This window comes from Sinocyclocheilus anshuiensis, unplaced genomic scaffold (assembly GCF_001515605.1).
Source record: "Sinocyclocheilus anshuiensis isolate Anshui unplaced genomic scaffold, SAMN03320099.WGS_v1.1 scaffold238, whole genome shotgun sequence".
In the NCBI taxonomy this organism is placed as follows: Eukaryota; Metazoa; Chordata; class Actinopteri; order Cypriniformes; family Cyprinidae; genus Sinocyclocheilus; species Sinocyclocheilus anshuiensis.
The window spans coordinates 1,095,228-1,111,216 of record NW_015547674.1 but is presented as its reverse complement, the minus strand read 5'-3'; the positions used below and the strand labels follow the sequence as shown (position 1 = coordinate 1,111,216).

General features: G+C 38.3%; 2 protein-coding genes across 4 annotated transcripts in view; both read left to right on the top strand.

The window, feature by feature from the left end:
* Positions 1-1,957: 1,957 nt before the first annotated feature.
* On the top strand, positions 1,958-9,672 carry LOC107702908 (mycophenolic acid acyl-glucuronide esterase, mitochondrial-like). Of its 2 annotated transcripts, none has more exons than XM_016505345.1 (5): positions 1,958-2,105; positions 2,814-2,997; positions 5,649-5,760; positions 6,185-6,322; positions 9,097-9,672. In XM_016505345.1, the coding sequence occupies exons 1-5, from the start codon at positions 2,021-2,023 to the stop codon at positions 9,436-9,438; spliced, it is 861 nt and encodes a 286-aa protein (XP_016360831.1). In that variant the 5' UTR covers positions 1,958-2,020; the 3' UTR covers positions 9,439-9,672. The 2 variants fall into 2 exon arrangements, with proteins under 2 accessions (XP_016360831.1, XP_016360832.1); XM_016505346.1 differs by lacking the exon at positions 1,958-2,105 and adding an exon at positions 2,184-2,424.
* Positions 9,673-13,658: 3,986 nt separating this feature from the next.
* Positions 13,659-15,989, top strand: part of LOC107702951 (transgelin-3-like) — an 11,824-nt gene continuing 9,493 nt past the window's right edge. The window contains exons 1-2 of one of the 2 annotated variants that reach the window (XM_016505420.1): positions 13,659-13,766; positions 15,464-15,689. In XM_016505420.1, the coding sequence (XP_016360906.1) occupies positions 15,498-15,689 (192 nt within the window). In that variant the 5' untranslated portion in view covers positions 13,659-13,766; positions 15,464-15,497. Of the gene's footprint in view, positions 13,767-14,870; positions 14,981-15,463; positions 15,690-15,989 lie in introns of those variants that run through there. The other variant, XM_016505419.1, reaches the window with a different exon arrangement.

Below are 15,989 nucleotides of genomic sequence, written 5' to 3'. Positions count from 1 at the left end.
CCCCTATTTTGGAAATCTGGCGGTTTTTATGGACAGGTTTTGTGTAGATTAACAGATTTTTAACAGAAGTTTTAATATTTTGACTGTTGTTTATCCATTTGCGTGCCTCTCAGAAGACGTGCCATATAGTGCTTTTGGCAATATTCTGGCTGTTGTTGTTTTTTCTACAAACCTTTGAAGAAATCTACTATGCAATGATATCTTCGAAATAAAGTTCGAAATACAGCGGGTATAAATCATAATTACGTGGCAATGTATCCAGACAGGACATTTAGCTTGTGTGAGAGCAGCTTTGTTTACCAGCAATTTATCTCGCTTTTACCCAAGTTTGCGCGCACAGAAACAGAAAAATAACCGCAGGAAACATCTAATAAGACACTCCTAACGCAATATGCCATGGCCTCAGAACGACACTTCTCACAAAGAGAGAGTGTTTTTTTCAGTGCGTGTTTTATTCAGTATCACACAGTTTGATGTTGCTCACGCAGAACTGAATCACTCCATACCACAGAGACAAAGCGCTATCCGAATCTGCACCTGCAGTGTCAAGAGGCCGAGAAATAATGAACAGGGCTGACTTAGAACTGTTAACTCTTGTAAACTGATATAAAGAGACAAGACATACAATAATGCTAGAAAAAACACCCTCGCGTATCCGCCTGTATGCGTTCAGCGGCGCTTTCCAAATTTTCAACAGCCTTCTGAATTGTCTTTTTGATTGAATTTTGCACAGTTAAACAGTTCCAGCCACCTCTATACCCCCGGTGCCATTGATGTCTTTCTGACCTGATAAAATGCGCTTGGCTGCTGTCAAATGGGCCAGCTTTGCCTGTTCACATTTAAATATGGGAATTAGTCACAAGCAGCAGAAATTGCTAAATTGTTGGCCTCTTTTCAGCGACGAGAGCGCTGGGGTCTGCATTCATTAGATTGAATTTAGCGTCGAGGCGAGAGACCTCTGTGGCTGTCTTTTACCGGGATGTCATAACAAGGAATCGTTCTGGAAATGAGGTGGCGTGCGCAAAAGAGAAGAGGAGGGGGTCGCCATTCATCATTTCGGTTCCAAGCGGATTCTGTCTCACGATCACTTCTGAGGGTGTGTTAGTGAGGCATGCAAACATCATTAATGTAGCTCATGTCACTTCCAAGAGCTTCTGATGGATGACCGACAGATAGACATCATCGAGGACACCGCAGCAACCACATTTTTAATGACAAAATGTATGTTCAAAATTGCAGAGCCACTTCTCTCTCTCGATTACGCCCTCTCCCCTAAAGGCCTTCAGGTAATGTAGCAACTTTTAAAAACACACACTAATATGAGCTATTCTTCAGTGTAACCTTCAAGACCCTTCTGTCACTTAGTTTCATTTCTTTTTGATGATAGGAAGTTACCAAGGTTTTATTGTTGCATCGGATAACTGTAGCAACGTTGGCGGAAAATATGATTATCCTCACTGGCAAAAAAAAAGGGGCCCCTCTTTTCTCTCCTGCTGACTCTACCATTCATAAAACCACTAGGTAAAATAAAGAAATTGTAAACCAACTTCACATTCATGCAGAAATTTTAGTATTTCTGTTTAGACAGAGCTGTAAAGTTTATTCAGATATAACGACTACAAAGTATAACTTCTAACATCAAGTTTTAAACTTCACAGTAGGTTGCTGTCATGCTTCAGTCTTCAGCTGAGCTCGAGAGTGGAGCTGCAGCGCCGTCTGGTGGTCAAAATAACAATTACATTTTATTCCAAGTAGGATGTTTGATTTAGTTAAGCAGCCATGTTTATTAAATCTATCTATCTATCTATCTATCGTCTGTCTGTCTATCTATCTATCTGTTTCTCTGTCTGTCTGTCTATCTATCTATCTATCTATCTATCTATCTATCTATCTATCTATCTATCTATCTAGCAGTGGCTCTCCGGGCCAGTAGGCGGCAGTGTTTTTCAGTCGGGTGTCAGATCACTTCGGATTGGATTCTTGTGTCAAACCTCCGTGTCTCCGCAGAGAGCGAGGCAGTATGGCGTTAAGTGTGCTCAGAAATTGCTCAGAGGTTCTTAAAATAAACGTCCGGAAATTCACCGCTCTCCAGCACCTTTCTGCGGGTAAGCTGAGCTCACAGAGCGTGCCGGGGGGCGTAACTGTGGAGGTGTGGCCAGCGTGACTACAGTTAGCGTGTTACAACATACGCGACGATACTTTGTTTTTTTTTTTCTTTCTAAGTAGTTTCAGGTTTTTCACCATTGTAACTTAAATGCACTGATTGTAACATTACGATGTCTTGATGTAACTCACCGTTTTCGATTTAGTGTTTGAAGCTTGAACTCAAGGCGGAAGAGTGTAAACCTGCTATGGCTGATACAACAGAGAAGAAATCATTTGTTTTTGGGGTCCTATCCAAGCGCCACCAACGACAATTATCAAGTTAAATCGTTTTTGTAATATATATTATATATATATATAGTAACAGTGGTTGCAAGGAAGAAAATCGTGTAAATGTATAGAGATTTAAATAGATGAAGACCAATTGCAATTTAGTATACAAATAAATGCAAGAGAGCAGATCAATCACAATTCGTTAATATATAGACAGACATCCTGTTTTGGCAAGCATTCCAACACCTTATACTTTGTTTCGAGTCTTTGAAAGAAAAAAAAAAATACTGCTTCAGAAGATATAATCGGATGAATATCGGTAGAATATAAGATATAATAGAAAGAAGAGCTGTATGTTGCCTTTCAGGTACTGTAAAAATGGCAACCTCTGAATCTCATATCAAGAAGCACCATGAATGTTTTTTTCTGTGTTTTAGGTGTTCGACACAAGACCACAATTCAGCATGCTACACGACCTGATCTACCAAAGCTGGCCTATAGGAAACTGAAAGGGAAGAGTCCTGGAGTGGTTTTCTTGCCTGGGTTTGCCTCTGTCATGGGTGGACAGAAGGCAGAAGCATTAGAGGAGTTCTGCAAGTCTTTAGGTCACTCATACCTCAGGTAATAAATAATAACAACCAGAGACAGACATTCGTCATTTGTAACAGTACATTTAAACGTAATTAGTACAATATAAGTACATGTAAGTACATTTAAACATAAAAACAAGGTGTTGATTTCTCACAAAATTAAAAGATGAGGTAAAAATCTGGGGAAAAAAAAGGTAAAATCCAGAAATGTATTTATTGTTAATTATTCAGAGGTGCAAATAAATACGTGTTGAAGCATAAATAAATCAATGATTATTCTAAAAAGAATGATTTCCTTCTCAATGCAGTTGAGTGCAAACTTCAGCCCGTATCTGATTCTTAATCATTTATTGGTCATGTCAGTACTAACCTCCCACTAACTTCAGCGCAGCATTGGTGGCACATCATGATAGATGGCATTCGATTGCAATGGACCCATTCATAAAGTCTGAATTTTTCTGTTGTCATTGAGTTGACCAGTGCAGGGTTTGCACTTCACTGGTTTGGGAAAAAATGCTACTGAAAACTGTACTTTAAAAAAAAAAAAGTGTACTTTAGACTAGTGGTTGTCAAACTGTGGTGCATCATGGAGTGCCCTCAGGTAATACTTGGCACAACCCTAGAATGGAATTTGCTCTGGAATGTGATGTACTCCTCCTAGGTTTTTCATCCGATCGCTAAATTTAGCAATAGGATGCTAAATTACAAAGACATTTTTGATATCTCAAACCGTTTGGCTGTGGCGAAGCAACAAATTTATGATGAGAAACAGAAAGTGTGTTATAACTTGCACATACATTGTCTGATTTTGATTAAACTTCAGCAGTTTGTTTGTTGTATGATGCCGATCGCTTCGATGTGACTATTAGGAGTCAAAGTTATAGCACCACCAACTGGCAGCAGGAAGTGTGTCATTTTTAAAATGCTTTGAAATAAGCCTCTTATTTTCACTCAATTTGCTTCAAACTTCACCAGAATAATGTCAAAATACGGCAGATGAGAAACTGTGAAGGGATTCTTGATATCTTAAATACTGTTGCCCTGGCAATGTGTCAAACTATTTTAAGGCACTTAACATGCTTAGAATTTCATGAATCTCGACACACACATCAGTATTAATGATAGTTAGACCCTGGCAAAAGCTCATAAATGGGCGTGGAGCATGTGCTCTATAGCGCCACCTTTTGTCAAAAGTGGGGGGGGGGTTAGTTTTTCCTACAGTCACCAAACTCTGTACATATATTGTTCTCATCAAGCCGGATAACTTTGTAATTTACAGTCATTAACAACAACCAACAGGAAGTCGGCTATTTTGGTTTGAATGCAGATTTTTGGAAAAATCAAGCTGTGAATTAATATATACTTCTCCTAGGAGAATCATGCAATTCAAACCAAGCTTTGTCAACATGATGCCAAGATACTGAAGATGCTAAATTACGAACAGATTTTGGATATCTTGAACGGTGTTGCCATGGCAATTTATTACATTTACAGTAAAAAAAGGAAACAGTAATTTTCTTATATCTTTAAAGTGCATTATCCAAACTCTTCAAAACGTTTTACATATGAAGAACAAGTCATTCTGAGGTAACATGCTTAGTTTCATACATTTATAACGCTCAGGGGTCAACAAAAAATAAAAAAAACTATCAGACATTTCAGCTGACAGATGAAGGCTGTAATACTATAGTTGTCCACCAGATGGAGTCATGGAATAAGAATAAGTCTGATAATTTACAGCTCAGCTCAATTAGTTAGAATGACAAACTAATACATAGAATAAGTTAATATGTACAGTACTGGTAATATAGTTTTATATAATTATTTCACAAATGCTTATAGATAATTAAAATCAGTTTAAAAAATCCTTACATCCTTACAGATCATAAAAAGTTTTGGTAACACTTTACAATAAGTTCTCATTTGTTAACATTAGTTAATCCATTAACTGACATGAACTAACAAATGAACAATATATTTTTACAGCATTTGTTAATCTCTTTTAACGTTAGTTAATAAAAATGTTCATGGACATGTTAATTCACAGTCCATTAACTAATGTTAACAGGTACAACTTTAAATTTTAATAATGTATTAGTAAGTTTTGAACTTAATATTAACTAACATTAATACATTCTATATAATATTATTGTAAAGTGTTACCACAGTTTTATATATTGTTCACTGTGTGTGTGTGTGCATTTCACACACTTGATGTTATAGTGTAACCCTTTCATTGCTGTAACCCTTAAAACCAGACTGCCAGAGGGTTACTGTAAATGCATGTGCTCGCTGTGCACCGTTTTCCTGATGCCACCGGAGTGGTTGTTGCGCTGGTGGCTTGGGCCCGTCATCGCTGCTTGCAGCTATATTTTTATTTTTATGACACTTTATAATGAGCAGTAGCTACTAGCTAATAAAACTGTTGACGGGCCACATATAAACATTAGACCTAAAATTATAACATAATACCAATCCATTTACTTACCCTTCAACTTGGAAGAATTCATACCAAATTTTTAAAATTCTGGTAGAAAACATACATAACCATCTACTGTCGGGAATGGGAAATGCATCCAGTTGGAACAGAAGCATATGAACATAGCCATTTATTACAGTGTACAGTGTTTTCTGTTTCCACCTTGAACTCTATTGCGGTTGTGATAAATGTACATCCTTTAGGTTTGACTATTCTGGCTGTGGTTCATCTGAAGGGGAAATGGGTAACTACAACATTGGTGCCTGGAAGAAAGATGTGCTCTATGTACTGGATGAACTAGTAGAAGGGCCACAGGTGAGTGGATTAACAGCGTGACGACACTGGATGGTTTGGACAAATCAAATTTTATTTTAATTTGAAAAATTGCATTTTACCAGCACAAATATTCATTCAATTATTTGAATACAAATGAATTGAATTATGCACATAATCAAAGTAAAATCAACTCTAGTCCAGAATTCTTTTGGCATGAGATGATGTCTACAGGAAGCAATAGTAATCGGGGAATCGTCTAAACTTTATATCTGATAGAAAATGACATGTTTGCCTTTATTTCAGGCCAGCTGTCTATAGCACAGGTCTGAAATGATCAGTATCACATGTTTACATTGACATTTTTCCCTATAAAAAGGTTCTAACAAGTGTTTGGGAAATTACTTATTTTTTTCTTTTTTTCCCTCTTTACTCAAACGTTCTCTTTCGTGTCACTTTGCTCAAGATTCTGGTGGGCTCCAGCATGGGTGGGTGGCTGATGTTGCTCGCCGCTCTCGCACGGCCAGAGAAGACAGCTGCTTTAGTGGGCATCTCCACAGCTGCAGATCACTTCGTCACAGCCTTCAACTCCCTACCGATAGAGGTGCGAAAAATTTCAATGTCATCTTTTAAACTTCAATATTGGTAAAATAATAATAATAATAAAACCTTTAAATTGTTACAAATTGTGTATTTTTGTAAATGTAACTAATGGTGCTTTACAGGCAAGTATCACTATTAGAGATTTACACTTACTTTTATTCCTTTATTTATTCCATAGCATCAAAAATGATCCGTACCAGGGGTTGTAGGGCACTATTCTCTGTAAAACCGCTTTGGAACAGTATTTATAGTGAAAAGTGCTATACAGGTACATTTGAAATTGAATTGAAAATGGTCGTTTTCAGCTTTATACAAAGTTAATTTTTCAATCTGAAAATGGAATCCTTTATTAGCTTGAATATTCTATAGCCTTTCCACAACTTCTGTGCACTGTCTAGAGGGTCACACACTTTTGCCACACAGATTTTGTTAGCTGGACAGCTAAAGAAAATGTCTTGTAACATCTGAGAAGTGACGTACTGTAGTCTATCGGAGTCTATTACAATGACCTCAAGAGGTCATTGTGGGAACAAATGCAAGGTGCATTAATACTATAGCAATAAACATCTAATGCTCTGGCAGGCATAGATTGCTGATCCTGTGCCTATACAGAAGTAAGCCCTTTCTAGACCCTGCCCTAACTAGTACCGCTTGTGTCAAGGCATTTAATTGGTAACTGATGATATGTAGTATGTGCAGTAAATACTTTAAGAGTCCATATAACTATTCTGTTGCAAATAATTGAGGAAGAACGGATGGCGGCACGGGTTGATCTTTCATTGGCCAATCAGTGGGAAAGGCGTTTCATGTTGTCACACATGTGAAAATCGTGCATTCAAGCTATTTATCCATTTCCTACCAATGAACCTACAAATACGGTGGCCGAGAGAGCTCAACTCGCTGCAACTTCAGAAAACACATGCAAATAGAAAAAGCACCAGCAAATTCAGAACACATCTTCATCAGTTTAACAACACATGCGCTGCAAAGACTCACAAGGCGACCAAATACAGAAAAGCGTTACAAGTAGCACAGACCACAATGGAAATGTTTAAAGGAGCCCCCAACAACCCTTACAAAAATGAACCATGGTTTTATTATAGTAAAAGTGTAGTAATGAATATTTTGGCGTTTACCATTTTACCATTACCATTTTTTTTGGTGATTACCATGTGTGTAACCACACAAATACCATGGTTAAACTATGGTTAGTGTAATTTGTGATTATCATGGTTTAATTTTGGCTAATAATAATAACTGATGAAGTCAAGTTTGTCAAACTGATGAAGATGTTTTCTTAATTTGCTGGTGTTTTTTTCTATTTGCAGTGAGTTGAGCTTTCTGGGCCACCGTATAAAGAAGAAAACTCAAACTAAATTATTTTGAAGAAACAAATAAAGGCCCTAATTTCTGCTTATTTCGTTTCAAATTAAAACATTTCATGACTATCCAAATGTGCACAGTATCTAACATTACTTGTGAGCAGGAAAAACTTGCTACAAAGTAAATATGTATGTATAAATGATATTTGGCACACTGACAATAAAAACCAGTTATATAAATTTTTAAACAGCTTTTTATTATGCGCCTCTGTTAGATCATGCGTCCATGCCAGAAATATCAGATCCAGACTCGGATGCCAGATCCAGTCAGAAAATATCCGTTTTGTCTGGTAACACAACAACTAGTCAGCAAAGTTGTCTAATACCCAAAACCTGTTTACAGCAAGTCTTGTCTGGCACCCAAACCTGTATTAACAGTCTTCTATCAGCCAAGAAGTTAAATGAGTAAAGCCAGAGAAGAGCAGAAGCAGGAGACGAAGTGATGATGATAAAAAAAAGGAGCAGAGTTTATTGAATAATCTTAGTTGCTTATGTTCCAATGCTCAGAATTCATCTGACCAGCACAAGTGTTATTATACCACAAGCTAGAGCAATGGAAAATGACTGCTTCACAACATCGTCCTGTGACGTTAAAAACCTTGAAATGGAGACATTCTCTTATCTCATGAACACAAATATCCCTTATAACCACTCAATCATAAGACTAAACAACAATGGGAAAATAATATAAAATATAATAATACAATATAAATGACTAATCAATGAATGAATCAATGAAATGAGTATATAAATGGTTTAAGTGATGATTATAAATGATTATATGATTATAAGTGAATGAATAAATGAATATAAAAGAAAGAAAAACACAACACAAATGTACCGTTGCTCTCTTGAAGCAATACAAACACACACACAGGGTGCTATTAAGAATCCTTCACCTCGCGAGTGGATCAAAAAGTGAAAACACCTGATCTATACAGTTACCGTGTACAAATAATTCTGGCTTCTCATATAAATATATAGTTCAGTCACGAAACTCTTCCGAGCAGCTGATTGGTTTACTTAAAGCCAAATGCTCATCCAATCATTTGTTCGTTTCTATTTATTCCTGACTTGTATCGAATCCGTTCAGTGCAGCGCGTCATGGGATTTCACTAACCCTCCACCTTCCCCAGCACCACCTGCCTAGATCTGCTCGGGGGTTCTCCCTATTTTCCTTGCAGCAGTCTGAATTCAAGTCACCATTTCACATGCATTTCAGATGTATCCTTACTCCAGCAGCAGCAGCAGCAGCAGCAACGTAGCAGATCTAGTCCGCCGATACCAAGCCTATGCACATTGCATGCTTACTAATAAATGCTGGTAAAATTCATTTTCCGAGAGTTGTCATGATTGAACTCCATATATCCATAACTTTTTCCCCTTTCATTAGACAAAGAGGGAGATAGAGGAACAGGGCTTTTGGAAATTCCCTACCAAGCACAATGGAGAGGGTTTCTACACTCTGAGCATGGACTTTCTGAAGGAGGCGGAGAACCACTGCATACTCCAGAGCCCCATCCCTGTCTCCTGCCCCGTTCGTCTGATTCACGGCCTCAAGGACCCTGATGTTCCCTGGCACGTCTCCATGCAGGTCGCAGAGCGGGTGCTCAGCAATGACGTGGATGTCATCCTGCGCAAGCATGGGCAACATCGCATGTCAGAGAAAGATGACATTAAGCTCATGGTGTATACTATTGATGACCTTATCGATAAACTGACCACATTAGGGTGAGAATGGGGCGTGAGTACAGTGTGAAAGATGGGGAAATCAGGTTTCATCCAAAAATTTATCATTTCTTTCCAGAGCCATATATCTTACTTTCTTCCATGGAAGCCCATACAGTGACCAGGTGCTGCCATGCTCAAAAAAGTCTGTTTGAGTCATGTGCTATATTCCTTCTGTAGTGACCTGAAACTGTATGATAGCTTTGCAGAAGGGACAGGCCAACATTTAAAGGAGAAGTTCCATCTCACTCTTTGCAAGCAAAGCTGGATCGTGGCTCATCATGTTGTGCTAAATTTAATGAGAGAAGTGTCACACAAATCAAAAATCACATTTCTCAATGCAAAATCTTAAAAAAAAATGTAAAAAGTCTTAAAAAATTTTTTATGGCATTTCACAAAACCCCAAATTATCATTGTTAGTAAGTTTTTGCTGCTTATATATGGAAACCATGATACACTACTATTTAAATGTCTGGGCTAAGGTTTTTTTTTATACTTTTTATTCAGTATTTACTTTGTATTCAGTTTTGGTGACAGTATAACATTTGTATAATGTTACAAAAATTCTATTTCAAATACATTCTTTGCGTCACAGAAATAAATTCCATTTATTTAAAGATTCTTAAAATAGAAAAGTTATTGGAAATTGTAACAATATATTACATTATTACCGTTTTAAAAACATAAAAAAACCTAAGTATTCCAAACCTTTGGCCTGTAGAGTGTATGTTTGTGCTAAACTGATATATTTACTTTAAGATATGTGAATGTTGATGCTGTTCTAGGTGAAGAGTTCACATTTCCCACAGAGTTGTGTATTGAGATCTGCTCTGAAAGAGCCCTGTATTCGCTCTCACACCTCTGCTCCAGATTCTGCTGGCTGCCTCTTGTGATCATTGCTCTGCAGACTTCAGCCTCCGACAGCAGCACAGCTAAAACTCTGAACACTGCAATACTCCAAAACTACCGCTTCAGCAAATCTTTTGTAGAGAGTGATAGCGCAGGTCAATTTGGGTTGCCTTTATACAGATCGTGACTTTATTGCTGTCAGCACATAATTAATCTAGTCCTTTTTTGACCATTTTTATTTATGTGTGCCTTTTTTGCATGAACTTGTGACTTGCAATAGTTGTGGTCAGTGTAATGTTGGTTATTTACGTATGTTCTTTCCAAAATACTTTTCAATGTGCATATTTTGATGCAATAACTTTATTGATATGACTCAGAGTAGTGTTGAGCTAAAATATTTCCTACAGTAATATGCTTGTGATGTCAGTTAGACAGTTGTGCTTTTTCATACAGAGTATGTGTTTTGATTTGATCTATTCAGAAACCACAGACATTTTCCCTGCTTGTGCACAGATGAAAAGCATGAGGCATATAGTGATTCTGATGACTCTCATAAGTGGTAAGTTAATCAATGCAATTTAATTTTGCCTGTATATAGCAAAGAACTTTAAAAAGAATTGTGTGCATGTAAATGGGAATTGTATTGGACTAATTTTGTTAACAGATTAATAATCGAGTTTTCTCATAGCCGCGTTCGCCGCTCCATTTGTGAAAGGGGAGCAGGCCAAGAAATTTTTACGTCTAAAGAGACAGTCTGGCTACTGGGACCCCAATTATGCCCAGAACCAGTGGGGCTACACCATACAGGAGCAGGTGAACACTAGCAATGCATCACAGTTTACTTCATATGTGGAATCTCTAAAAGCTACAGCACTATTTACATCAGTTTAAAGTTTTTTTGTAGCCTGGTAAAAACGGTTCTGTTTGTTCTCTTTAGAGGTTCTAAACATGGAATAAAATTTTTCTGGATTTAATTTTGTTTTATACGTATGCTGGATGTTTAAATGAAGATGCACTGAAACTGTACTCACCTTCAGGTCCATCCGAGATTAGGATGAGTTTGTTTCTTCATCGGGTTTGTAGAAATGTAGCATTGCATCAGTGTCTCAGCAAGGGGTGCTCTGCAGTGAATGGGTGCCGTCAGAATGAGAGTCCAAACAGCTGATAAAAACATCACAATAATCCACAGCACTCCAGTCCATCAGATAACATCTGGAGAAGTGAAAAGCTGCGTGTTTGTAAGAAACAAATCCAACGTTCATGCGTTTTAACTTTAAACCATCACTTCTGGCCAGAATATTAGTCCATAATCCAAGAGCATGCACTTCCTCCAGTGAAAAAGTGCATCTCCTGTTGTCTCTCACATCAAAATCCAGCTACATATTTGTTTAGAGCTGTTTTGGCATGGTGCTTGATCTGTGCAGATTTCTCTCCTGATTCAGACAAGACAACTTTTTCAATGAAGAAAGCAAGATTATGGATCAAGGAATATTTTAGCCAATTTGAATGGTGGTTAAAAATGTATTGATGGGTTTGTTTCAGCTTTTGTCTTCTCCAGATGTTATCTGATGGACTGGAGTGTTGTGGATTATTGTGATGTTTTTATCAGCTGTCTGGACGCTCATTCTGATGGCACCCATTCACTGCAGAGCATCCATTGCTGAGACACTGATGCAATGCTACATTTCTCCAAACCTGATGAAGAAACAAACTCACCTACATCTTGGATGGCCTGAGGGTGAGTACATTTTCAGCATTGTTTTTATTTTGGGTGAACTATTCCTTAATGACATCAGCAGTCAAAGTGTTTAATAAGCCTGTATTTGATTGGAAAACAGATTAAAACAAATTAAAGAATAGTGCAGCGGATAAAATAATTAATAAATCCACGTGATTCTAATGAAATTAAGCTAAGTAATTAGTATATCACAGCAACATGTTGTCTGTGTGGCAGGCAAATGAATACTGGACTGATCTGAGAACGCATGCTCAGTATTACATGGACATGGGAAACCTGGTGTTTGACCGCTCTCTGGCTGAGTGAGTATCTTAAGTATAGTCTGAATTATGAGATGCAATACAATAACAAGGAAATAAATGTTTTTTCCTCTCCATAGTGAGACCAATAGGCTCTACATGGACATGATGAGGAACGTAAGAGCACAGTTGGATGCACACACAGGCCAGCAGTGATTGATATGGACAGAAACGATTGACTGATGAAGTCAATGGCGAGGGCTGAGGCAGCTTTGTTGATCTCAGGGTTGTGAGCAGGGCAGCATCCAATTTGTAGCAAAGAGTTCTCTTAGAGATTGCAGTTAGGTTGCAGCAATGCTTTTTAGCGTAAGTGCTTATACAGTATGGAAGACTTAAAAATAACATGAATAATTCCATTATCAGTGGATAGTATTGGATAAAGAAAAGCGACTGGCAAATGCTTTGTAAAAATAAAAAGTATCTAAATGCAAAAAGTTGAATTAAAAGTGATTTATCAATTCGTTTTATTATCTTTTTTTTAATTCCACAAATTAAACATTAAATAAATATATGTATTTTTTTATTTGAACAATTATTTATTTACATTTTAATTTGTTGGAATTCATTTTAAGTGGCGCTTACAGCCTCCCATAGATGACACCATGTGTCAATCAGTAATAGCAAACGGTTTTAAACTATTTGAAACAATATTTATAAATAAATGAATAAATCTTATCATGCAGTTCTTCAGACCACAAGAAGTATATGCAGAAATTGAGTCATGTCAGCAACTAAAATATACACTTTCCCTCTCTCTCTCTCTCTCTCGCTTTTTTAAACACACTGTAGGCTACTATGTTTTCTTGATGCTGAAAAGGTTTATCATGCTGTGTATTATTTGCCAACGTCCTATTTATATTTTCAGTTATATGCAGGCGATATGCCACACAGTATATTTGCAATTAATTTACAATAAGAATTGTGCATTTTACAACTCTGTTGGATTGATTGAAAATTGCTTTACAAATAATTCCAAGGATCAGCATTTTAAAACTATATGTAGGCTACATGTAAAAAAAAAAGTAGCCTATCTGCATCTGAGGATAGACTGGATGTAAAGATCGCGAGCTTGTTATTACATCATCCCCGACTGTATGCATACAGACATCGTGTTCTTCATCATGGCCTGTTTTTCCACGCGCAATCATGCACACAATTCTGCCATTCTTCCGAACGGCTTTCAACGCCTTTTTGGCTGGACGCGTTTTGCAACACGTCAAGCCAATGATGCGCGCAGCCTTCAGTGTTGCGTAACACATAGGCTACTGTCGGGTTCCTCGCCAACCCTCTGTCCATCAGCGAGGATGATGCGCGATGCTCTGCTTGGGTAATGACGGATGCTGAGCTGCGTCCCGCCCCCTCTGCCCCCCGTACGAACGCTGCTCCATGGTGCCAACAGACGGACATCATTACACGGCCGAGGAAAACAACAAACAGCCTCCATCAATAGTGAGTAGATGAATAAGAATATCTCACTGCACTATGGATAAATTAGAGCATATTAAACAATCAGTTAGTGATGTAGTTGCTTGCTGTCGTTCTGAGCTAGAGTCTGTTGGGCACAGGTTGGCGTTCGTGCCAGTTTGCTGTTATTGATAATCTCGATCAAATGGAAACGCGGGACACTGTAGTCTATTTAACAGCGTAAATATGGTGATATTGCTCTTTCATGTCTAGGAGGGACTCGACGTTTGTTGCATATCAAGCAGTAGCGGCTATACAGATTAAATGTATCAATATGTGACATGCAATTTAGTTCTAGTTTGGCAAATAGGAACAGGAAAAAATCATCTTCTGTCAATATGCTTAAACAGATCGGCTACGGCTTATTCTGACTATGAGTCTATAGGCATATGGTGCATTAAAATAAGAAATAAGAACCATATGTTGTGTGTGTGTGTGTGTGTGTGAAGAAGTATATGCAGAAATTGAGTCATGTCAGCAACTAAAATATACACTTTCCCTCTCTCTCTCTCTCTCTCGCTTTTTTAAACACACTGTAGGCTACTATGTTTTCTTGATGCTGAAAAGGTTTATCATGCTGTGTATTATTTGCCAACGTCCTATTTATATTTTCAGTTATATGCAGGCGATATGCCACACAGTATATTTGCAATTAATTTACAATAAGAATTGTGCATTTTACAACTCTGTTGGATTGATTGAAAATTGCTTTACAAATAATTCCAAGGATCAGCATTTTAAAACTATATGTAGGCTACATGTAAAAAAAAAAGTAGCCTATCTGCATCTGAGGATAGACTGGATGTAAAGATCGCGAGCTTGTTATTACATCATCCCCGACTGTATGCATACAGACATCGTGTTCTTCATCATGGCCTGTTTTTCCACGCGCAATCATGCACACAATTCTGCCATTCTTCCGAACGGCTTTCAACGCCTTTTTGGCTGGACGCGTTTTGCAACACGTCAAGCCAATGATGCGCGCAGCCTTCAGTGTTGCGTAACACATAGGCTACTGTCGGGTTCCTCGCCAACCCTCTGTCCATCAGCGAGGATGATGCGCGATGCTCTGCTTGGGTAATGACGGATGCTGAGCTGCGTCCCGCCCCCTCTGCCCCCCGTACGAACGCTGCTCCATGGTGCCAACAGACGGACATCATTACACGGCCGAGGAAAACAACAAACAGCCTCCATCAATAGTGAGTAGATGAATAAGAATATCTCACTGCACTATGGATAAATTAGAGCATATTAAACAATCAGTTAGTGATGTAGTTGCTTGCTGTCGTTCTGAGCTAGAGTCTGTTGGGCACAGGTTGGCGTTCGTGCCAGTTTGCTGTTATTGATAATCTCGATCAAATGGAAACGCGGGACACTGTAGTCTATTTAACAGCGTAAATATGGTGATATTGCTCTTTCATGTCTAGGAGGGACTCGACGTTTGTTGCATATCAAGCAGTAGCGGCTATACAGATTAAATGTATCAATATGTGACATGCAATTTAGTTCTAGTTTGGCAAATAGGAACAGGAAAAAATCATCTTCTGTCAATATGCTTAAACAGATCGGCTACGGCTTATTCTGACTATGAGTCTATAGGCATATGGTGCATTAAAATAAGAAATAAGAACCATATGTTGTGTGTGTGTGTGTGTGTGTGTGTGTGTGTTTCCATCCTATAGGGGTTGAGATCATCACCCGTGTAGGTCGGTGTTAATGAGTGCCGCCATGGCAAACAGGGGACCAAGCTATGGGCTCAGCCGTGAGGTCCAAGAGAAGATTGAACAGAAATATGATCCGGAGTTGGAGGCTCGGCTTGCGGAATGGATTCTGGTCCAGTGTGGCGACAACTTGGAGCGACCTGAACCTGGCAAACAGAACTTCCAGAAATGGCTCATGAGCGGAACTGTAGGTGTTGAATAAGGGATATGAGAAAGGAAATTATAGGGAGGTACTTAAAGGCACAATATCTAATTTTCGCTGCTAGAGGGCGCGTATTAAAAATAAACAAAGAAGCAAAGGTGTAGTTTGATGATGCTGTGACTGAGTGTGGAATCATGGGAATTGTGGTCTTCATCCCCACAGCCGATGCAATCAGACGGGACTCGGGCAGAAATCATGTTCATGGATGAGCTAAAGATTTATTAACGTAATAGAATGAAGCAGGGTGAGGCTGAAAGCCGTCGAAGCGAAACGAGGCCGCTGAAT